The sequence below is a fragment of the Brachyistius frenatus genome, unplaced genomic scaffold (assembly GCF_029030835.1).
Source record: "Brachyistius frenatus isolate BFR_SWC_R1_liver_20210118 unplaced genomic scaffold, ASM2903083v1 Contig_84, whole genome shotgun sequence".
Taxonomy (NCBI): Eukaryota; Metazoa; Chordata; class Actinopteri; family Embiotocidae; genus Brachyistius; species Brachyistius frenatus.
This window is the reverse complement of record NW_027210683.1, coordinates 755871-780483: the sequence shown is the minus strand read 5'-3', so window position 1 is coordinate 780483 and position 24613 is coordinate 755871. Positions and strand designations below refer to the sequence as shown.

At 41.9% G+C, this 24613-nt stretch overlaps 1 protein-coding gene across 1 annotated transcript in view; it reads right to left on the bottom strand.

Annotated features, from left to right (window-relative positions):
• The window catches only part of mcama (melanoma cell adhesion molecule a), a 41744-nt gene extending 27800 nt beyond the window's left edge, over positions 1–13944 (bottom strand). The window contains exon 1 of the mRNA XM_069709753.1: positions 13774–13944. Within this exon, the coding sequence (XP_069565854.1) occupies positions 13774–13834 (61 nt within the window). The 5' untranslated portion in view covers positions 13835–13944. The remainder of the gene's footprint in view (positions 1–13773) is intronic.
• Positions 13945–24613: the final 10669 nt, after the last annotated feature.

Here is a 24613-nt window from a genome sequence, read left to right as displayed (position 1 = left end):
TCAGTTTTAAGACGCTACTGAGCCTTTAAATGAAAAGAAACGGACTTTTCAGCAGAACTAACAGGTTTGGAGACACAGAAGCGAAGGAAGTCTTTTCATAGTAGTTACCAAGAAATATAAATATAAAACCAGCTTGAACCTTTGAGTTCACAATTCCTGAGAAGTTCAGGCCTTCTGCTTTACAACTAATCTGTAGGATTTATGAAGGAGGCCACATCTTGTAATTTAAAACCTTCTTCTTCAGCTCCAAATTGGACTTTGAGATGGAAACCAGTTCAATGTCGCCTCAAAGTCTGTAAAATTCACTTGCACCATCTGAGCATGTGCAGACTGGTAGTTTAAGGCAGTAAGATGAAGACCACAACTCTACATGATCTGTGTATTTGTAACCGTCTGCAGCCTCCTCCTCTGCTGTGATTGGCCGGTTGTTGTGTACCCTTTAACGAGCCCCCGTGTGCTTTGGTTTTTTCTTCCAGGCCTGTCGATATATATCCGTGTTGCCGGTCTCTGCTGGGCAGCAGATGCCAAGCTAGCTGGAGGTGGAGGAAGCCCACGGCGTCATGAGTCCTCCGGCCCTGCAGGGGGCTTTGCAGAGTCAGAGGTTTTTCTCCAGCCCGTTTGCTGCACGTTAAACTGACGAGGAGGATTTTTGGACGTCGTTTCCACAAATCTAGTCACATGTACGTGTTTTTTTAATGTTTGAGGCCAGCTGACGTCCGTAACGATCTTCACGCAGCAGATGAGCGTGCAACACTGAAGGAGACATCATTTATTAAAGGGAGTCTGGATGTTGCATCAATATGACTGCATGTTAGAGAAGTCTGACATAAATAAAACCCTGCCGTCTTAAAGAATGAACAAAGACATTTAAAGCGGACCGCTAATTTAAAAATATGAACAACCAAACTTTAAAATGTACTTTAAGCTGCATGCATTCAAATTATAGTTTTAAAACAGTTAGAAATGTTCTGCACCAGCGTTGTGGCATTACATCCACTCTCAGCCACCTATCAAGGTCAGGGTCACTTTCACAACGAGGCCCGGCCGTCTGTTGCCCCGGCAACCTCACGCAGCCTCCCTCAGCCCGCCAGCAGATGCCCGAACCACCTCCAATGACTCGGCTGTCTGTGGACCTGCAGGGAGACGGCGGCTAAGATCAGATTTGTGTTCTCGTCTCCCACCTCGAGGGAGGACGAGAGGTTCGGTCTCCCGTTGCAGCCGAGAAGTGCATTCAGACGGATAAACAACACTTACACGGAAACTGTTAGGGTCAAAGGTCACGCGAGCCGACCTGCAGACCAAATGCACTCTGTCGTTCTCGTATGCATTTACTGCACAACACCCCCCCTCCCCCCCAAAAAAGTGACACAAAAGTAAAATGTCCAAAATGATGTTTTTTTTTTTACTTTTCGTGGATCAAAAGAGAGAAAAACATCTAAATCCGGAGCTGCAATAAAAACCTTTTGCACAAAAACTGTTGGTTATTTTGTTCGCATCAACATCCATTTTAATTTGTTTGGAGGGAAACGCTGGCTGCCGCGGGACGAGATAATCCCTCAGGGTAACACACGATGTCTTCATTTGGTCGGGATTCAAGTTTTTTAATGAAGTTGAGCGTTTTCCAGACACTAAATATTTCCACAGAAGCATCGTCTCGTTGCAGCTTCATATTTTGTTGTTAAACTGTCGGTCCGGGTCGCTTCGTCACCGTGGGCTTCGTATTTATGATGAAAATAGTGGAAATACAAGTCTGCATGTCGTTATCAACCAGGAAGGTGCTTGCCAACAACTTTATCTTTATGATCCGGCATCAATCACAGTCGGTAATTCAGCCTTCACAGAGGACCAGACGGCGTTCGCTCGGAGCCTCGACGACTCTATTTTTTTCTTTTATTCTGAAAAAATGTAGCAGAAGCCCTCCGGGGAAGATTCCTCTCCCTGAACTGGAGCTGCGGAGGTAGATCACATGACAGCTTTCATCACGAAGACGCTGGCAGACACCAAAATTGCCCTAAAAGTCAACTCCTCAATAAAACCCTGTCTGGACGTCACCTCACTTCAGTGTCTGATCTTGATCTGGTGAACAAAGCCCGTTATCTCGCTCCACGTCCGTGACCCTTCACCATGATTACGTTATTCTGTCTGTACCCTGTACGGGACTTCAGAGTCAGAACGGGACAACGTTTGTTTGATCTTTTACAATTCACATTCAGCTCGTCTCACTTCACAGCCATCCGTGTAAAGAAATTCCTCCCACATATCTAAACCCTCCGACTCCTGGCAGCTGAACGCGGTGTGACGAAACGCACACAGATTCAAAAAATATCAGGTCTGTATTCATGTGAATGAGAACGGTGATGATAATAAGCACAGTAGTCGCCAGGGCTGGATGTTCAGACGAATTGACATTAACAAACAGCTAATTTCACTCAAACATAGCTAAACTCAAGTTAAAAACCTGTTAACAATGCTATCAAACAGCTAATTTTGCTATAAAAAACAAACAAACAGCTAAACTGAATTTCAGTACACAACATGTGTCAATGGCATTAATTTAGGTTGGTCAATAGTACTGACAATCCTTTTTTTTAAATACATTTGAGCACAAACTTTGTCCTTAATGCAGAATTATTTTTAATTATTTCCACGGCAGCTGCAGATTAAACAGAAAATCATAATTTCAGTAGTTTGATTTGACAGTTTTCACAAGTCTTTACTGTCTGAAATACATCCACCTGTCAGAGAACATCTCATGAGCTCCTCGTGAAGCATTTTGCTCAAATAAATTAAACTACAGGATTGTTTTACATCTTATTACTTCAGGAAATCATTAATTAGTTTAATTTGCATTGCCTTGCAGCAGTGTTTAAATTAAGTCGTTTTTTAGCAGATGGAGAAGAATTATCAAACACTGCAGCATCTGAAACGTCCTCAAGACGGGGACTCTTTCAGCTGTCACCTTTATCTGGGACGTGATTATGTGTTTCCCTTCAGAGTATTTACATATTTTCTTTGTTTTGTTCTGCATCGTGTTAACCGAGTCCAAAATGTGCAGAATCTTTCCGTCCTCGTCGTCCTTCGTAGTCGAGTTAAAAGCGTTAAAAAATGCTAGCTACGAGGTAGCACGCCAACAACAAAGATCGCCAACACTAACTAGCAGCAGGTAGTTGTTTGTTGGTGAGTAAAGTTATTTTCAACATTTGTTCTGGATTACTCATCTAAAGTGGGATTGTCAGATTTCAGTCTTTCCTCCAAATGTTTCACAATAAAAGCCTGAAACAGATACAGGAAGTGTTCAGTTTGTATTAAAAGTGTAACGCAACTTTTTATTTGGACAAATTGGGGCGGCTCACGAGAACAAAGACATTTTCTTTCTTTACGAGGAGAAAAAGAGCGTCGTCTTGAAGTTCTGGAGTAACTTTAACAGGGCAAACGGGAGCGGATCAAAACAAGACTTTGAGTTTTGGTGAATCAATCAATACACCTTTGTTCATAGCTTGTAAAAAAAATAGTCCACTTAAGACTACAAGTAGAAAAAAGTGGAATGTAGAATCAACCTTTAATGATACCCAGCTGGAATAAGAGCATGTCCCACATATTTAAACCCTTTTAAGCCACCTTAAATGTTTGAGCAATTAGTTCAAACTTAATTAGCAAAAACCTAAGATTAATCTTTTTAATAAGAAACTGACAGTATTATCAGCTTCCGGCCTCTTTTCTTAGACTTCTTTGGTAATTAACTGAATATCTTTGGGTTTCAGATGATATTTTTCACCATTTAGACGTTTCACATGGCAGACTACAACATCAAGATGAATTGGCACTGAAAATCCTGAATTATTGGTGGTGATACAGAGAAACTAACCAGCCGGATAAATTCCGCTGTCCGATCAACAGTTGCTGTTGGTTTTCTTCAACCGGCTCGTTTTCCGCCTCTCTTGCTGCTCCCGAGGGACGTTTTAAACAAAGACAAATCGGCCCTCCGGGGAATCTGCCAAACAAACGCCCTGCAACCACTAACTGCACCGCCGAAAAGACACACAAAAATAATTAGGCTGCGCTATGAATCAGCTGAAGGGGAGAGTCCCACTCGAAGCATGAAATGTGGCCCTCCACCGCTGCACTGATCACGGAGCCTCGGGGGCCGCGAGGACATTCAGACACAACCGGCACAATGCTGCTCCTGCTCAGGGACTACCAACACAGACATCCCTCCTCGTCTTCATTCAACAATTTACATGAGTTCAGGGTGTTTCTAAAGGAACCCGAGACTACCGTGCAGATTTCACGCTAAAAATTCACCAAGAAAACCCTGAAAATAACATCTTTTCAATGGTTTATGGCACAAGAGGAAGAAAAACAGTGCCAGATGCATGCCATATCCCCGGCCTGGCACAGCCCATTAGCAAGAGGCAAGCACCATGAAAGGCTGCCTGGTTAGCCCCGAGGTCGTCATGAATATTCAACGACACATGCACACGCCCAACACAGACACGTCCTTCCACCATCAAAGTCGGTCTGGATTCGAAACCGATTTCATTATAATCCAGCAGATGTGAATGCAGGTTTGAGTGACAGGCAGCTGACTGGCACGACGCCAGACGTCACCGGCTTCATCGCTTCAATCCGGAGGGACATAACAAAGCGAGACACAAGATTTTAGCTAATAATGTGACAGGAAATGTATTTGACAGGAAAAATACCGTACCGCCCCTTTAAACAGTCGTACCAGGATTTCACGCATTTTGTTTGTGATTGCTGCAATCAAAAATATTTGATTTTACGGCATCTCCTCTCAAAAATGTAGTGATTTTTTTTTTTTGCTGGAAATTTGCTGGAAATAACAAAAATTGCAAATTTTGTAAGAACTCTGTGTGCTGACTTCCTGTGATAATAATCCTCCAGGATTTTGCTCACTTTTGTGTGATAGTTGCAATCAAACATGTTTGATTTTGTGGCAACTTTTCTCAAAAACTGAAGTAATTTGAGTTTTTGGGGAAACATTTTAGTAATTAGCAAATATTTAAATTGTTTTGTTTTTACCAACTACCTGATAAAAAGTAATATGTAATTTAAATTGTGTAATTTGTGGAGTGTTTTGTGGTAAAATTGCAAGTCAATGTAATTTGTGCATCCATATTTGTGGAAAAATAAACAAAAGAGTCCATTTACGAAAACATCTTCAAAGCCCTAAAAAAAAAAAAAGTGTCTTCTGTTTCTGTTGGCTGTCAATGAATCACTTTCCCCCGTTAGCGTAGCCGCGGTGCTAAATGTGGTGCTTACGATTCTGTTACTTCCGTCATATGCGCTCGTGTTATCTCTTTACAACTCGATCCTGGAGACGAGCCGAACGCCGCACTAAATATATTCCTGCAGCCTCTCCAGGCGTTCACCAGGTGACGGTGACACATCGGATGGTTCGGCAGTTTGACACGGACCCAAACAACAAAAGGAAATCAGAGGACTCGGCATTCCTCGGGACAATGACGGGGTGTGAGGGGGGGGGGAGCTCTGAGCAAATACTGAAGACGATCGGTGGCATCTGCATTGTTCCAGGAGGAAACAGATCTCGTCTCCGTTACAGGACGACAGACTTGAAGATACGAGAGAAACCTCCAACCGGTGATGTAGTCGCGTGGTCACGTTTCAAACCCGCCTCCGGAGGGAAGAAGGGAATCTGTGGCCTCCACCCTCCGGCAGGAATAAAGATGTATTATGGGCTCTTTTGTAGAAAATTACAATCAACAACCTTCCTGATTAATGGCTGACTTCACCCTGAAGATGCTGAGTTTCCAGAGTTATTCGATCTTATTGTATTCAGCTACTTCAGCTAGAACTACACGAGTAACATGAAGATGCTCGGTTGAATATAATTACACTTTTAAAAAGTCTAAAAACTGGTTAAATTCCTGCATAATCCAGCTCCATTTGGACCTGCCATGGTGCTTTTAAACATTAGAGCTAAACCGGCTGGTTGCTATCATCTTATAAAAATAACTGAATATACATATTGGCCAATAATTAATAAGAAATTGCAGTAAAAATACAAGACAAGTCATTTAGAAACAGTGTACCTGTAATTACATGTACAGGTAAACACACTGCTAAAGGGAAGCGGATCAAAACTAGTCTTGGAGTTGACATTGTCAATCAATTGATATACTTTAAATGTCTCTTTCAGAAATTTAGAGATAATTTGATCTTCAAGCACTTAAAAATGGGAATGATTTTCAACCCGATCAAGAAAACTTAAAACAAACAAAACAAAGACGACAACAACAACAACAACAACAACAGCACAGTGTCGTTCCGGTGCCGTCCGGCAGCATTACAACATACGGTTGATGCCATTTTAGTAACGTTAAGTTTTCTCATGTTCAGAAAGAGTTAATATTTGCAAACTTTGGGTTATTTTGACGATAACAGTGTAATGGAAATCTTCATCAAATTTTCTATTTGTATTCGCTTCTATTTTCCAATATTTCTCTTCATTGAATGTACACTACACTCTTGACTGATGCCAAGTAGAGAAAAGAAAAAACACTCTTCGAGCCAAATAATGAACTAGTCTGAAATCAATAGTTGGGAGTTGTTGCAGTTTGGACACTTTGGAAGTTCATATTCTCATCACGAGGAAACTGTTTGTGGTTGAGGCATCCCATGGGGGTTGTACTATACGTTACTACATTTTTAAATGTTATTTGTACTCTAACTCTCGGATGAAAGGACGACGCACCAGACGCTCCAACAGGAAAGTTAATCCTCCTGTTGAAAACAACAAGCTCAAAGTAAATATTCCCAGGCTCCGTCCACTGCTCTCCAAAAGACTTTAAAAAAAAACCTGCAAAGTCGGGGGCATGAGAGAGGTGCATGAGGAGACGGTGTGGGTGTGGGGGGGAGGACACGGCTCAGGAAAAAGGCGGGAAGGAGTCAAAGACCATTGTGGTGTCTGGTTTCCCGGTAACGTGAGCCCCCCCGGCAGAATGAGCCTGGACTGGGCGTCAGGTGTGTGCAGCTGCTGGTTTAATCTCTGTTTGCAGACCAAAGTGGGGAAAGAAAAAAAAAAAAAAAAAAGGAAGGAAGGAAAAGCTCCTCGACGAAGGCGATACTGGAGGTTTTTTTATCTGTCCCTGTGGCACCAATGGGACCGCTGCCAGCACTTGGATGGAGGCCCGAGAGAGTGCCATGTGTCCCACAGATGGGCTTTCTAAATATGAGGGGACGTCATGTACAGATGGCCGAATTCGCATGGGCACAGTTTGGAGACAAATGGCCAAATCTGCCCCAGACTTCACACCAATGTCTTCTTTTAAAACAAAGAACAGGGATGTTTTATTCTGCATGCATGTACACCATCATGCATGCATCTAACTGTGGTGTATTTATTCGACATAATTTTCAGGCCTGAATATAAATACACTCAGCCTGTGAACAATCATTTGGACACCTGTAAACTCACTAATGTACTAATAATCTAATGCTTCAATAAATAACAGAACACATTAGAGTTTTTTGGGATTGTTGGATTTTGTGGCGTCTTACCTCCATAAATCTGCTAAATCTTTCTGCATGCTGCTTCAAACTGACCCAAACTGTAAAAAACCAGCATTTTGTTTGACCACTTTTTGGTGTTTGTTATTCCAGTTTGTGCTTTTAAAAGCTTCTCGGCATGCTCCGAAGATCGGAGACGTGTTTTAGGGAATCAAAGCCGTGGCTGTTTGGCTGGCGGGAGCAGAGCTGACATCAGAGCTTTAAGCCTGAATTGAAGGGTTTTCAGGGGCCTTGTCTTCATGTGTAGTGGATGCTTGATGTCTGAGTGGGATTTTACATCCAACAGCTGCCTCTGTAGTTTGATCCCTGGCCTGCTGGGAGGGAGTTTCTCCCGTATCGACTCCCTCTCCGGAGCTGCAGAGCTTCCCTGAAACATCCCCGACTGCCGTGTTATTCAGAGCACATCATTCAGCGCGGTGAAAAATCCATACGGCAAACGATCCTCCCCCCCGAGACGGGACGACCTGTCGGAGGAGCCGTTTAAGGAAACTCAATCAGGAGGAGGACCGGTGGAAACCATTAATGAGAGCGACGAGCATCCGCCTGCATCCAGGAGGTCAAGAATCCGTCGTGGAGTCGAGCCAGAGGGCTAAACTCTGGTCGCCCGCCGGGTCAGCAACGTAAACAGCGTCTCCAGCAACACACCAACTTCTTTATTTTTACATGTATTCTGGTAAAAAGTGCTGCAGGGTTCAAGTTTTTTTTTTCCTGGTCGTGCAGGGAGAGAGTGCTTAAAGGCTTGTTTTTTTAAAGCTCCTCTGAATCACAAATATTGGATTTGGCTGCGCTGCTCGCACAGGATTGATTATTTTCATGCAGTACAGTAAGACTTCTCTAAAGGATGCAGTGCTGTGTTGTGTTTTAGCCCCGTTGTGATGCATCATGGCAGCAGTTATCTGCATGATAGTGGACCTCAAGACTGAAACATGTTGATACTTGAAGAGGCATTTTGCAGATTGTAAAACATCCCTTAAACTTGGACCTGCGCTGTCAGTATGTTTAGTAAATTTATGCGAAAGCTTTGCATATTTTATAAGCGTCACGTGCTGCTGGGAGACGAACTAAAGACCTCAATAATTAGAAAATACTCAACATTCAGTAAAAAGGTATTAAAAGCAAAAATGTAGGAAAGATCACAATAACATCACGCAATTTTGCAAAATATTTGCAATTTTTCTCCAAAGAAAACATCGTCAACAGAAGCAAATAAATTATGTTTGTCATATTGATCGTGTACTTGAGAAGAGTCCATATGAACGGCGCCCTCTTGTGGGATTCATGAAGTCAGAACTCGTAATGTTCCATCAGCCTCGAGTTCACGAGTTTGTGACGTGTTTGCTGACGTTAACAGAAAGGTCAGAGGTCGTGGAGGTTCCTGTTTGGGTGGATGTGAAGCTAATATTTTGTAATTTTAGACATGTAGAGTTAGAGTAGATGGGCGTGACAATAAACGCAAATTCAAGCAATCTCCACAATGTTTGCGATTGTTTGTAATTTAGCAAAATTCCTGCAATAAAACATCGTCAACCGAAACTCTGCTCAAGTCGTCTTTCCAAAACAAAACTCAGTGAAATCCTGGAGGTCTTGAACACTGAATGTTCTCACTGGAACAAAAAGTAATCAACCCTGCATATATTAAAAATGCATTATGTTTTCGTTCCCGCTGCACAGATCTGAACACCGCCCCATTGGTTTTCCTACATTATCTTCTGCTGTTAACTACAGTCAGAGGAACTCTTTCATTATGTTCAGGCCAAATGAATCCCTTGGTTGAGCTTAGATGAAGCCAACAGCCTTTTTAACTGTGGACAAAGTCAAAACTTCAGACTTGAAGCATTAACATTTTCAATAAACCGCCTTTTTCTTTAAACTTCATGAAGTATTTTAAAAGTTGAATGGTCCGTACGTCCGCTGCCGTCCTCTGTTTGCAGAAAAGAAGCTCACAGGTTTGAATATTGAGCTAAAGTAAAGAAAAGAGTCGATGCAATAAGGTGGATGACGTTTGATTGTTCAGCACACTGACCTCCACCTTAGCCAAATTATCTTACATATGCTTACCGCACCGGCGAAGCCCTTATTATAATACTACAGGGATCAAACAGCACACTCTCTTTAATGAGAACAATGAGCCAATACATTAGATGATGTGGCTGTCGAGCTCGGCTATCACTCAGCCGAACGCACTAATCCCACACGAACAACTGCAGCCAACAGCTGCACACTTCCTGCTGCATGCAGACGAGCAGCGGAGCGCCGGCATTCCCAGGCATCCAGCCACGGAGAGCGATGAAGAGGAGGGCAGGGAGCGATGAAGAGGAGGGCAGGGAGACCAGCCATTATTTACTAAAGACGACTGACTCACCGGGATACTTTATGACTCATTTCTGGAGACTTCACAGCCACTTTACAGGCTGCAAAACCCACATTCTCTTATCGAGATAAGACAATAACCATTAATATTATGATGTAAACAATCTCACTCAAAAATGTGGAAATGTGATGAAAACTTTGACCAGTTGTTCACAATTTCTCTGCAGACAACTTCAACTGCAACTCAAAGTATTGCGATATCGTACACGGCACCATTTATAGCCTGCAACGTGTATTTCAATGTGACCTTATGGTCAAGAATTTGAATATCTCAATTATAAGATTGGTAGTCATGAGAAATAATTTATCCTTTTCAATCTCATTTTGGAACATCAATAAATCTACAATAATAATAAACTGAATTGTTTCCTTAAAACATTTGTTGGAAACAGTCGTAGCATCTTGTGTGAAACTAAAACGACATTTGGGTCTTGGACGGTGACGTTCTGCCCCGTTTGAAACATGAATGTCACCCCGAATAATCTGAAAAACAGTCATGATTCTGTAGTAGAAATCACTGCATGGGCTCAGGAACACTTGGCGGTAAAGCGGGAATGTTAAAGACTTTCTGTTCCCAAAAAATTGGACTAAAAATCGGATGCTTCTCTGCTCTAGTTTCAGGTCCGCAGTGAAATCACAAATGTTCTCGTACCATCGGTCACGTTAACGTGAGGAACTGCTGATTTGTAACGCCTGATGTCTTTACAAGGTAAACAAGAGATGTCTCGTAAACCTATTGATTGACGCTCATAATGAAATCCCATCATGTGACAGTAAGTCTGGGATTGATATATTTGTCTTTTTCATTGTTCACGATCGCCGCCACAACTTACTAATCGCTCCAAAAGTCCAAACCGTCGGGAAAGTTTGAGATCGCGAACGGACAAACCAACGGTTCTGTTTTATCCAAACCAAATCCACCTCTGTTGGTCTGACTGGATTTTGGTCTTGTTCAATAACAACTTTCAAACAGCTTTTAGCTGCATTATCGCCACCTTCTGACGGGAGGAACACATTGCAATGAGGCAACGGTAAAAACAGGGAAACAAAGAAGAACAAAAGTCACATTTACAAATCGATTTCTTATATTTTAACGACTATTTGAAAAATCATGACCCATCCGTTTAAGGTAGCTGTGAAAGCACCCGTGGATGCTCACCACTAATTCCCACAACAGATGCAGTTAATTCAAGTTCACATCGACTTAATAACGAGTGATTTTCTGTGTCCTTTTTACACACAAACTGACTAAAAGGATCCGTCACATCCTTTTAATGCACTGAAGGATAAAAAGCTTTGTTTGGGTTAAAGGATTTCATTAGGGCATGGACCAAAAAAAAAAAAAAAAAAAAAAAGCCTGTCCGCCGCGTCTACTTTCTGTTCTGTAAATGTCACCGTAAAAGCTCTGCACCACCAGATTTACTGCTTCACCACTCTGCCCGGACCGCACGTCCATTCTTGTAACACAACATGACCATCATACTGATGAGCGCCGGACTTCCAGATCAATAAGAGGTTTCGTGCATCAGCCGAGCCGCATGTTTGGGTTTCTCTCTCATACGTGGGATGGTTTCATTTCCATCCAAGCAGAAGATGCTTTTAGCCGTAGATTGCATTCAAGTAAGTGCCCTTCAAGGCCCATTAGGGAGGAGGGTCAGTTTGGACAGAGCCCGCGTTTGGAAGCTCTTTAGTGGGCCGGGGGTCTCCATCAGCGGCCAACGAGATAATCCAAAAACAGACAGCTTTGCTGCGTCTCCAGAGGAGGTGGAGGTTCGATGAGGATTAAATAGAGGTAACCCAATTAAGACCAGGCTGACGAAGTAAAAAACAATAACTGGGATTTAAGGGGAAAAAGAGGGGCAGAGTGAGTGTTGTCCTCTCGTGGGAGGAAGGCTTTCATTCATATGACTTATTGTGCTGCAGCCACACAGCAAACATTTCAAAAGACGATGGAAGTCATCGGTACGGCGTTTAGCATCGCAACAGAGCGTTCAGCGCACGTAGCGTTGAAATATCATCAACTTTTGTTTAACGAAGAAATAAGTCAAAAACAAAAGGTAGCACTTGCATAAATACTAGCCTACTTGTCAGGACTTCATTGGCCACGTCCATTTCTCACCTCTCAAACAACCATCTGCTGACTCTTTACCCAATTAATACATTTATTTCTCCATAAAATGCCATAAAACAGACAAAATGACCATCACAAGTTCCCCAGCTGAAGCTGATATCTTTAAAAAGCATTGTTTGTCCGACCAACCGTCCAAAACTCAACGAGATGCGGGTTGATTTCTAAATAAATCTAATGTTCCCACTGAAATGAGCTACTGAAAGTTCAGCACAGTTTGGCCTCGTTTGGACGTCCAATTCAAATGAGTTACACGTCACTACAAATTCATTAAAACTAGACTTTTTGGAAAAGTGGCACCATTGTTAAACATGATACACAAGAAAAAAGTAGCAAACTGGCACATTTAAGAAGCTGGAAGTGGAAAAATAACAAACAATTCATTTTTCTGCCAACCAGCTTTTTGGTTTCAACTTTCGTTAAGTTTTCAAGTCGCGTAAATTAAAGGAATAAAAGATTTCACCAACCTGAGTCCACGGTCACAACAAAACCGGGAGAAAATCTGTTTACAATTATCATGAAAACAAAACAAAAATCAGCAAATATCCACAAATCTTTCTTTAAAAAAATTCTCCAATGATTAATCGATTGACAAACTGGTTGATTAACTTTCTGTCAAAAGACTAAAACACTTATTCGACTGATGATTTCAACTTTCATTAACCACAATCACATCTGCAGCCTCAAGCGTTAACCTAATGTTCCCGTTACTCACATTATCTGGTCACGACAGACGATTAAATGATTAATCAGTTGGTTAATAAGCGTAAATATTAAGATTGGCAGCTTTTCTCCTTTTCAAATTATTGTAAATTGAAGACTTTTGGCCTAAAAAATCTGACAAAACAAACATGACCCTGAACTCTGATGCACATTGTTCACTAGTTTAAGCAATAAATGGATTATTCAGGGAGATTCAAACCTTTAAACAACTTCTAACCCTCACAGCTCTGGAGATGAACCTCTGCAAAAATATCCACCACAGCCTGAAGGTAAACTGGTTGTTACAGTGACACCAGGAGATAAACACACACGCACGCACGCACGCACGCACACACACACACACACACACACGCACGCACACACACACACACACACACGCACGCACGCACGCACACACACACACACGCGCACGCACACACACACACACACACACACACACACACACACACACACACACACACACACACTGCCTTCCTCCATCACGCTGATATCATTGTCTGGTTCCACTGATGAAAACCATGAGCACGCTTTGTGCCCTGGGAACATGGGGCTCCTCTAAATTTGGCCCTGCGGTCCACATAAAGCGCTGCGGTCCTTCAGATGTCCTCAGCAGTCGCATTAAACCTTTAATAACTTATGCAGACAGAAGAGTTTCAGGAGAACCAGCTTTAAAAAAAAATGTTTTAAAAAAGCTCCATCACACGACAGCTTGCAGGGCACACTGCTGGGCGGTTAATTAGCAGCAGCAATTACACAGTAATTAACTGCACCTTTAAATGTTTTAAACTGCTGGAAATAGAGACTGAAATTCCCGTAAGGCAACACGAAGTTCATAAATCTGCTTTCAAAGTCACTGCAGAAGCGAAATACAACTAATATGTTGATTATATTTAACACACGGGACCAAAAACACGCCGTGAACTACAGAGAAACCTTCCACCAAACTTTCCCAGTTAAATATAAAAAAACAAAAACAACCAACACGTGTTTAACGGACTCACCGCCGCAGATCAGCAGACACACCGGGAGAAGCGGTACCAGAGTCCGGTGGAGGAGAGCCATGTCTCTGCTGCTGCTGCTCCTATCCAGTCCGGAATAAAGTGAACCGAGGCGGCGCGTCGACGAGAAGTTCTCCGCGAAGCCTGGAGGAGGCTGAGGAGGAGGAGGAAGGAGAAGAGGAGGAGGAGGAGGGCGCTCAATTAAAGTGCGAGAGGCGGAGGTGGGAGGAGGGTGGGGGGGTCCCTCTCCTATTGTACGTGTGTGGCAGAAACAGCTTATCGGTGTTTTCTTCTGCTGCAGAATTCACACCGCGTTTCTATTTCTCTTCCTGTAGAAAGTCCTCAAGGTCGCGAGGCGGCGTCTTATCACGGCTCGGCACGTTTGAACCCGGACTACCAGGCCCTGCTGGCTCCACTCAGATCAGCCGGGACACTAACAGCGACTCATGCTGTCTGAAGTGTTCATTTAGCGGGAGAAAAGCTAACTCAGCACATGTATTTACTGTAGGTACAATTTACTGGAGTATTTCCATTTGATGCTACTTTACTTTCACTCCACCACATTTCAGAGGGAAATATTCTACTTTATTCTATTCTATTACATCTATTTAACAGCTTTATTTACTTCTCAGGTGAAGATTTGACACAATCCAACACTTTAAAGATGAAACCAGTAGCCTGTGGTGTGTTTTATTTTGAAAATATTTAAAAAAAAAATTAGATCCATTTGTGTCCTTCAGTAACGGAGTCAATCTACTCTTATTTAACAACCAGGCAAAGCGTGAAAAAGACACGCCCACCCAATACAACTAAACGTGTAACTCACATTTTGCTGTAGTGGACATGTGTGTCTATTACACGCTTTGGCCTGTAGCAATTTCCTGCTGCATCGTTTCAACCATGTGATTTGCAGGAAAACAAAACCATTAGCAAAAACAGGGTTTCAGGAAATAACCACAGGGTTGGGAAATATTTTGAGAAATACAGAAGAGACTGAGAAAACACATCTATGCCAACCGTTAGCTTAGCTTAGCATAAAGTCTGAAAACTAGGTGCATGTCTCTGTCCAAAGGTAACAGAATACACCGACCAGCACCACTAGAGGTCACTGATAAACTACAGCATGTTTTTGTTTTTAATCCATAAATAAAATAGAGTATAATTGGAAAACGTTATATGCTGCGGACTAACCTATTTTTATTGGCTTATTTCACCATCTTATTTGCACTATACCTGCTGACTGTTCTATTCTATTTTAGTTTGTATAAACGCTACCATGAAGGTATTATTTTATATTTTCTTGTAATATGTCAGTTTTGCTTTTGCATTTTTATGCTTATTGTATTTTAACCTGCTTTAAAATGATCTTTTTCTTTCGTGGAAATAATTAAATGTACCTCCATCGATCCATCCAACCAACCAATCAACCAACCATCCATCCATCCATCCATCCAACCAACCAACCATCCATCCAACTAACCAACCAACCATCCAACCAACCATCCAACCATCCATCCAACCAACCATCCATCCAACCATCCAACCAACTAACCAACCAACCATCCAACCAACCAACCATCCATCCAACCAACCAACCATCCATCCATCCAACCATCCATCCATCCAACTAACCAACCAACCATCCAACTAACCATCCATCCAACCAACCAACCATCCATCCATCCAACCATCCAACCAGTGGAGACTGTAGAAAGTCTCTGCTCTGGACTAATTAAGTTAAACAAGCTATAACATGCTGTTTTCTATTTTTTAATAATAAGACCTATAAGAGGCTGGAAAACGAAGACATACGTCTACGCCAACGACTGGTTTATCGACTGACAGGCCGGTGATGGTAAACGAGAGGGTCAGGATCTCTTTAGACCTCCACAAGAGGAATCGAACTAACCGAGCTCAGCTGTGAACTCATTAAGATAAGTAACTCCAGAGATCTACCTCAGCAAACCACAGCAGAGCTCATCGACTTCACTTCCCAGCACGAATTGTTGGTTTTCCTTTGGACCATTAGGGAACAACTTAAGATGCATCTTTTAGTGAAAATAAATGGTGAACGGTTAGAAAGGAGACGTCAACACCGACACACAGGCTCTTCAAACCTTTCAGTTCCACAGTCGGACTGAAAACAAACATTGGTGACGAGCTGGCAGCTCCCGTCCTCGTGTTGTCGCCACCTTTGTGGATAAAAGCGTCGACACTCAACTGTGATTGCAGAAACAGCAGCTCAGTGTTTGTTTGTTTGTTTGTTTGTTCGACTGCCGAGGCAGAAACTAGTTAAAGAGATCTGCTGCTCTTTTATCTTTGAGTTGCTGGAACAAGAGAAGCTACCACACCTGCAGCAACTACAACTACTGAAAAGAGACATACTACTTTACATTTCCTCCTTAATTCCATCAGACGTCTGTTTGATTAGTTTCTTGCTGATTACAGGAAGGTTACCGAGCTGCTTCAACAATCTACAACAAGCTAATTATTGACTTTTCCTGATTGCTTTCAATGTTGCATCATAAATAAACTATAAATTCACCAAAAAAAAATAATCTTCCAGCTCCTCTTTGCAATCATTTATGTTACACTGTTAATATGCAAGCCACTGTAAAAACACCATAGCAACCACTTCATATTATTCAGCACACCTTAGCAACCATTTAAATAATTGTTTTTCTTACTCTTCCAGCTGTTTCCAGCTCGCCCACTCATTTTCTACCAGAAATATACGGTATAATTCAATGGTCCTCATCTGGTCCAACTTCAGGATGCCCATTTTTCTCCTTCTGAAATGTTTGAGCCATTTATCACATAAAAATATAGTGCTTGAACAAACAAGGTCTTCACAGATTGATAAAAAAACATGAAATAAACACCAACTGCAACAAATGCTTGAATAACAGACATACATCCTTTTCAAAGAAGTTTAAAATAGAGAAAATCAAGATTCAACTGCAGTAAATATGAAATACAAAAGGCAGATTTATCTAATCCTAATCTCATTTACTGATGTGCAGGCGTTAGCTTTTTTTTTTCAAAGTAAAAGTGCAGCATTAGAAATAAAAGTTCAACTTCTTGCCACAGACTGTATATAAAAGTGGACGTAGCTTCCAGGTCTGAAAAATAAGGCCGAATAGCAGAAGTGCCTTAAAGTGCAATACCACCGAGGACCATTAGGGGCCAGTTAAAAAAAAAAGCAATATTTCTTTGGGGGGGGGGTGTCTTTTTGATTGACAGGTCTGTGGTACAGTCAGGTTTCCTGTATAGGTGGGCGGGGCATAGTGTCCTCCCCTCGCTCCTCCCCCAGCTCGTCAAATATGGTCACTTCTGACTCCAAAATAACAAGATGGCGACAGCCGAAATTCCGAAGTCACAGCTTCAAAAATGGACGTTTACAAACCAGCGAGTCAACCATTTTTTATTCATCCACAACCCACTGAAAATAACCCTGCGACCCACTTCTAGGGTGCAACCCACCAGTTGAAAACCACTGTCTAAATTAATGTTCTTATTGAAAAGCAGCAAAGATAATAATAACACAAGATGGTGTTCAGAGCAAGGATTGACCAGAGGTTAAGTCACACCGGACCTCCTCTAGTAATGTGAGCAGGTTCTCTGCTGTTGTTATCATTTACTGTCGGGTCACCTTGTCTGACAGCTGCAGCGGAGGCACTTCCTGGAGTCAGTCGTCCACCTGTCCAGCCCCCGTCATACATGAGCGTACAGCTATGGACACACAACACGGCCATTAGACACGGACACGGTAAGCTGGTGGTTACAGAGCACCTCCTCTAGCGTGATATAGGTTTACCAGACGGTACTCGTGTTGTCAAACTGTGACACCACGAACTGACGGACAGCAGCAAGTAAAGAAAGGTGTGACTCTTCCAGAAATAAATCATCTGCGGCACACCCCCAAAAACAGGTCTTCTTGAATCTTCTTTTCTAATGAATGAGGGATTATTTTCAGATGGACCTCCAGAAAACTAATAAGAAGGAGTGACTTTAGCTAACAACACCGAGATAACTGATGGACACATTTTATTCACTTTGGATTTGATGAGAGAAGTTGAATGGGAGTCTATGGAGCCGGAGGCTTTTTGGAGCCGACCTCTAGTGGCACTCGCTGGTATTGCAGCTGAAGACACTTCTGCATCGGAACCATTTTTCAGACCTGAAGATACAAACTCTTTTATATCCAGACTGTGTTTCTAACCTGTGTCTTGTGAAACCTTTGAAATGAAGCACTCTGCTTTTCATCACAGGTGAATATGATGTTTTTAATGCTGCAATGAGGTTTTCCTTTTCAGACCAGATTTATTTCATCGATAGGAAGTCTGAACTCTCTGCACTTTATTGTATAAAAAGGGTAACGCCCACATATCTCTCAATCAGCCTTTGTGGTCTCAAAATAAACCCAGAACGAGCTTCACGCTGAAGAAGGAGACAGCAGCAGCTGCACACATCTGTAAAAGTCCATCTCGCTCTTCATATCAAGGAACATTTGGTTTGGATCTGAGCCAACCTCTCTCTCATGAAACCTTTCTAGCTCTCACTCAGGAGATGATTTTAACCAGGCGGCTCCTGAAAGACTTTTTTTTTTTTTTTTTCCAACTGTCGACCCACACATTTTCTCTTAGTGTTAATACCAGAAGCTTAGTTTCCACCTCGGCCTGACGCCTGTCCCAGTTACCCCAGAGGAGGATCAGCTTAGACCTCCTTTGAGGGATCAAACTTTTCACCTTTTAATATATACTTGATTTTCTTTTTTAAATAATTTATCATATTGCCATGGCAGCTTTAAAAAAGAAAAAGGACTGAGTATGTGTCTCTTTTATATCTCAACGGTGGCGCCGGCTCTTTCACGTCCTTCCCTTAAACCTTCGTCTCTGTGTGCCACTCTAACAGTCTTTTATCACTTATTTTGAATGAGGTTTCTGCTGTAGGTGGGCGGGGCTTAGTGTCCTCCTGCTTCCCAGATTCACCCCTCGCTCGTCTCTGTGCATCATAAACAAACTTTAAATCCAGTCAAAGGGATTTTAGGATTCATTCAAGTTATACTGTAAATATGCAAGCCACTGAAAAAGACCATAGCAACCACTTTTATCATCCAGCACCCCCTTGGAAACCATTTTAACAACCATTTTTCTTACAATTCCAGCTGTTTCCAGCTCATGCACTTATTGTCTCAGAAATATCTGGTTTAATTCAGTGGTTTTCATCTGGTTCAACCTCAGGATCCTCATTTTTCTTTACTCTTCATCCACTTTTTTTTTTTTTTATTATTTTTTAGCTTTTTAATGCACCAAAAAATAGTGGTAATAAACAATGTCTTCATGCACTGATAACAGCATGAAATAAACAAAATAATTATTTTACGGGCATATATCCTTTTTAAAGTTTATAGTGTGTTGTTGAATTCCCACTCAAACTGCTGCAGCTGTCATCACGAAACAACAGTTAGGTTTCAGGAGGCATTCTGGGTTTTGGTCATAAATAACTACATCATTAAATTCAGGAAATCCTTCTGTTGTATTGGAAAGAGGAACCAGTTTGTTTACAGTTCAGGAATCAGTTGTGTATTTTCATAAAAAAAAAAAAAACAGTATTGACATTAAGAAGGAAACAGCAAGTGAACCTGATTTGACATTTTGTTGTCCCACCCACCTCTTCTCTACCCCATCACCTTTATTATATCAACATATTAGATTACCATGTAGAGATAAATCTGCAGACTTTAGATTGAGGATTTTCTGTTCCTCATCACTCCACTCATGTTTTCCTTTCTTCATGTCAGAGAGGAGGAGGAGGAGGAGGAGGAGGGTGTGGACAGACATGTGCTACATCCGTGACAGATGGTGTGACCAGTCACGGCTTCTCTTCACCTGCCAGAGAAGAGGAGGTTCACCAGCACAGGATAACATAACCCCCCACCGCCACCGCCACCGCCACCCCTCCTCCTCCACAAACCATGTGCTCCCATAACTCAACTTTTGACGAGATGTTTTCAGTCGAGCGAGATCTTAGATGTGTTTGAGCAAACAAGTCTCTTCTTAAAAGCCTCTCAGATCTGGAGTGCGTTTACCTTTTGAAACAACTGAGTTCATCTGATCCGTTTTTCAATCAGTTTCATCTCCTTCTCCTTCTCCACCTACTTTTACACCGTTTTAACATTTTATGCAGCTAAAATGCTTGTAGAAATAGTTGCACCCTTATTAACATAAGTATTCATTCTTATATGAATTGCAGGTATAAACTGGAGCAAAACAAACCCAAGATACAGCTGTGGTTGGAGGTTTACATCCACTCATCATGGGCATGAACGTCACTGCAATTTTGGGATTTCAATCATTTCTTTGAACTTTTCTTTTTCTGGAGCAAAATGCATCTTTAATAGAAAATTAAATGATGCACAAGTGATCTTTTTTTTTTTTTTTTTTTTTTTTTCTGAAATCAAACATGCAGTGGAAAATCCAAAATGACACGAAACTCGTGTCCAAACAGGATTTTCTACAGGTCAAAATAATTTGACAGAGAAATTAAAGAGTGTATTTTAAAGCCCGAGTCTGACCTCCTTCTGAGACTCAACACTCGGTAATGGAAGAGAATATTCCCGACACAGTAAAGTCAGAAACCGTCTTACAGAGTCACGGTGAGGCTCTATAAGCGTCTTTAATTCCTGAATGGGAGGGGCACACAAACATAACCGGCCTGTGGAAATGAAGCCTGTTTTATATAAGAAAAGTCAGAAAGTGGTGTGAAAAAATGTCTTTGAAGTGGAGAGAAATCCCAAACCTCGTCTGAAGCCCAGAGTTTCCCCGGTGATGCAGCCGAGGAGAGGAAGACGATTCCTCTCCGCCAGTTCTTTCTTTTTTTTACAGATCTAATAGAAAGTTGGCTTCGGGTGTTGTAAACACAGATTGTTTAAATCAAACCAAAAGAGACATTTTATACTGAACTGGATTGTTTGACATTCACATGTTACAGTTGTTCAGTCACTACTGAAGCGACAGTCTGCAGGACCAACATACATTTTGGCCAACTAGTGAATCTCTCCTCCAAAAAGTCCCTGAAATCAGCATTATAATTGTGTTAATTGTTTATTGAAACTCTTCCAACAATTTATCATGTTTGTTTATTGTAATGTTTGTGTGAAACTGTATATTTATATTTACATTACAAACATAAAAGATGAACTTCTACTTTTTATGATGAACTCGCTAACTTAAACGGCATCATATTTATCAATTGCAAGACAACAACTGCTTGTTTGGTTTTTAGCTTAAATACAACAGATAAACAATCGTGTTTTTTTGATGAAGCCGAGTTAAAGGAAGCGATAGATATCACTGTCATTTGGCTGCACTGAGCGTCATCCTGGTATTAAACAGATTTGAATGAATGAAAATAAATTAGTCCTCATCTCGATATGATGATTCAACAAGTTAAATACATTCTTGAAATACCAAAACAAAGTAAACTTACAAGTTGTTTTGGGTCCAAACTTCAGGAGGAAGAAGCAGCCACATGACGTCGGCCATCTTCTTTGATGTGGGGGGTTTCCCACAGGTGAACTGACTTCCTATAGAGATTACGAGGCTCCGCCCATATAGGAAGTCAAGTGGAGGGAGGTTGGAGTGGGAGGGGTTTATTGATTATGCTTTGATTAAGGAGGTCTGCTTTAAAGGGGATTTGTATATTTCTGGCAGTGTGAAAAAAAACTTGATTTATATAGTTTTTTTTCGGTAAAGATTAAAGAACAAAATGAATGTTTTACCTTCATGACTCTTTTCTTTTCCTTTCATGCATCATGGAACATATAAGGTGTGTGAATGTGAGTGTGGAAGGTCGTCAGTCTTTCTGTGCATCATGTCCTTCAGTCAATGTCAGCTGGTTTTGGCTCCAGTCTTCCTGTGACTCTGTACAGCAGAGGAGCCCAAAGTCTTCAAATGAAGTGCCAAAAATGAATCTGGATGGAGGGCGGAGGGGCAAAAATAAATGTCTAGGTTACGTTAAATTACATTTCATTGAAATGTGATATATGTCACAGAAAATTAACATTCTTAATCTAAAATAAAATGTCAGAATGATTCTTTAATCTGCGCTTTTTATTATTTTGCAGAAATTATGGGCAAACATTTTTTTAAATGTCGTCTTGTCAGTGTGTCGCTGCCTTGACTGGCAGCTCATGGTCAGTAACGTGGAACACACTGACAGCTCATGTTCCTAGTATTCATAGTAGGAAATTAATATGAACTCCTAGTGACCTTTGACCCCCAAGTCTAAGCACTTAATCCTTGAGTTAAGCCTAAATTCATGATAAATTTGAAGAAATTCCCTATAGATATTCCTGAAATATTGCATTCACAACCATGGACCTATGTAATGGGACAGTGACCTTTGACCTCTGGGTACCAAAATCTTATCATTTCATCATTGGCAGCAAGTGAATGTTTTTGCCAAATTTGAACAAATTCCCTCAAAGTGTTCTTTAATATGTTATGAATGGGGCAGACGGATGAGAGGGACATGAGGTCACACTGACCTTGAACTTTGACCTTTGACCACCAAACTCTAATCCTTGAGGCCGAGTTAACGATTGTGTCACATTTGAAGAAATTCCCTCGAGGCGTTCTTGAGATATCGCGTTCACAAGAACGGGACGGGCAACCCGAAAATAATGGCACATACGAGGCCGACGGACGGTTAATCGTCCAAGAGAGTAAAAATAAAATCTGCAGTTCATCGTCATGGCAACCTGCGGTGAGCCCACACACTGGCTGCTCCTCTCACACAGATTGGGGGCCGAGTGTTTCACCGCGGGAGTGCCAGACGAAGTCAAGGGCCGCTGGTTCGAACAGACTCTGTCCGGGAGGAGAGGGAGGGGGAAGGGGGGAAGGAGGGAAAGGGGGAGGACCAGAAAGGATGCCATTCACAGAACAAATACCAAGGAGGCTTCAAGGTTACGCTCCCATGTTAGAGGTTTTAAAAAGGTGTTCAGGAAGTGTATTTTAAAGACATCTGTTTTATCTCTATAAAGATATAAAGTGTTTGTTCAGAGACGGTGGAGATGAAGAGTGATGAAAGCTGCCTGGCTGGAGTTTAATCAGACGGTAGATCGCATCGTCGTTTATGTTTATCGTTTTAGAGAAGAAAGAAAACTGTCAGTCTTTGTATTTATTTGATTCCTTTTCACTTTGTCTTCCTGTTTGGTTTTAAGATTGAAGCTTCTCTACGCCGACGACGTCACTATTTATATCACCAAAATCATGTTTTTTGATCTTGACTTTTCTACATATAAAGGGTTTTATTTCCTGAATAGAAAAATGTGCAGTCTTATAAAAGTAAAAAGGTATTCAGGCATTCAGTTTCTCACTTCATTTAACACAACCTACCAGACTGGAGCGGCCCAATCTGTGGCCTGTGGTCCAAGTTTGGGCCGCACCTTCTTTGTCTGACAAGCTTGTCTTTATTTCCCTTATTAAGTGTTATAAAATCCAAACTGTAATGATACGAAACATTAATTTTGTGCAGCTATAAAGTTCATAATGAGTTTTCCTTGTTTCCTTATTTGTAACTCCATCGGACTCCGAATTATCTACGAAGAATGACGGTGTTTTCTCTCTGCTGCCATCAATTAGTCGGATATTTTATTTTACATTCAGAAAGATAATTTTCTGTAAAATGTTCTACTTTTGAATTTCATTTCATGTCACCTAACATTATCATTTATTTTGGGCCCGTCTTAGTGATGAATTTAAGACGTCTGGACTCGACTGAACCGTTGTACGACGTTTATCCTCCGCAGACATCGAACAAACCGAGTTTAAAAGAAAGCCTGCAGCCTTCATCTCCGTCAGAGGAGGAGTTACTGGAACTGTACCACATACAGCCCAGAGTGTGTGATTACATTACAGAGGGAGGTGTGTGTGTGTGTGTGTGTGTGTGTGTGTGTGTGTGTGTGTGTGTGTGTGTGTGTGTGTGTGTGTGTGTGTGTGTGTGTGTGTGTGTGTGTGTGTGTGTGTGTGTGTGTGTGGTTGTTTTTGTAATGCAGAATGTATAAATGAGTTAAAGGATGTTATTTTTGGGGGGGACAGGGACAGGGGGCGGTGGGGGAGGTGGGGGAGGTGGGGGGGTTGGAGGGGGGTTAGAGGGGGGTTGATTGAACCTCCTGCCATCGCTCAGATCCTGTGACAGCGTTCACCCTGCAGGAGGCCGTCATGTTACCGCTGACCCCTCGCAAAGATTGTTGCCATGGCCACAAGACGCCTTAATGAACTAATGAATCACTGCAGCACACCTCGGCTCAGACACATCGGTGTCTCGCTGAGGGCGCAGAGGGAAAGGGGAGGGGGCGGGGCAGGGGATGGGAGGAGGCGGGGCTCCACGCAGACACAATGCAGGGTTGGTTGGGGTGAAGCCGCCTCGGGGACCCAGGTGGCCGATTGTTCCCAAATGTAGGGAATCATAAATTGGTCAGGGCGGCTCTTGATCACCCGCAGACAGAAACACCTCTCTGATTACATTAATAAGAAGTCCATCTCTTCTACTCTCATAACGGAGACACTGGAACCACGTCTGACTGCAGACTCACTGGGAGATAAATAAAATACAGAGAAATCAAGCCCTGCATTAACAATCACGTTTTACAACAAAGGAAAAGTTCAACATTTTGGGAAGTGAGATTATTTGTTTTATTTCTGAGAAGAAGATGAGGAGACAAATGTGGACTAACTAAATGGATGGATGGATGGATGGATGGATGGATGGATGGATGGATGGATGGATGGATGGATGGATGGATGGATGGATGGATGGATTGATGGATGGATGGATG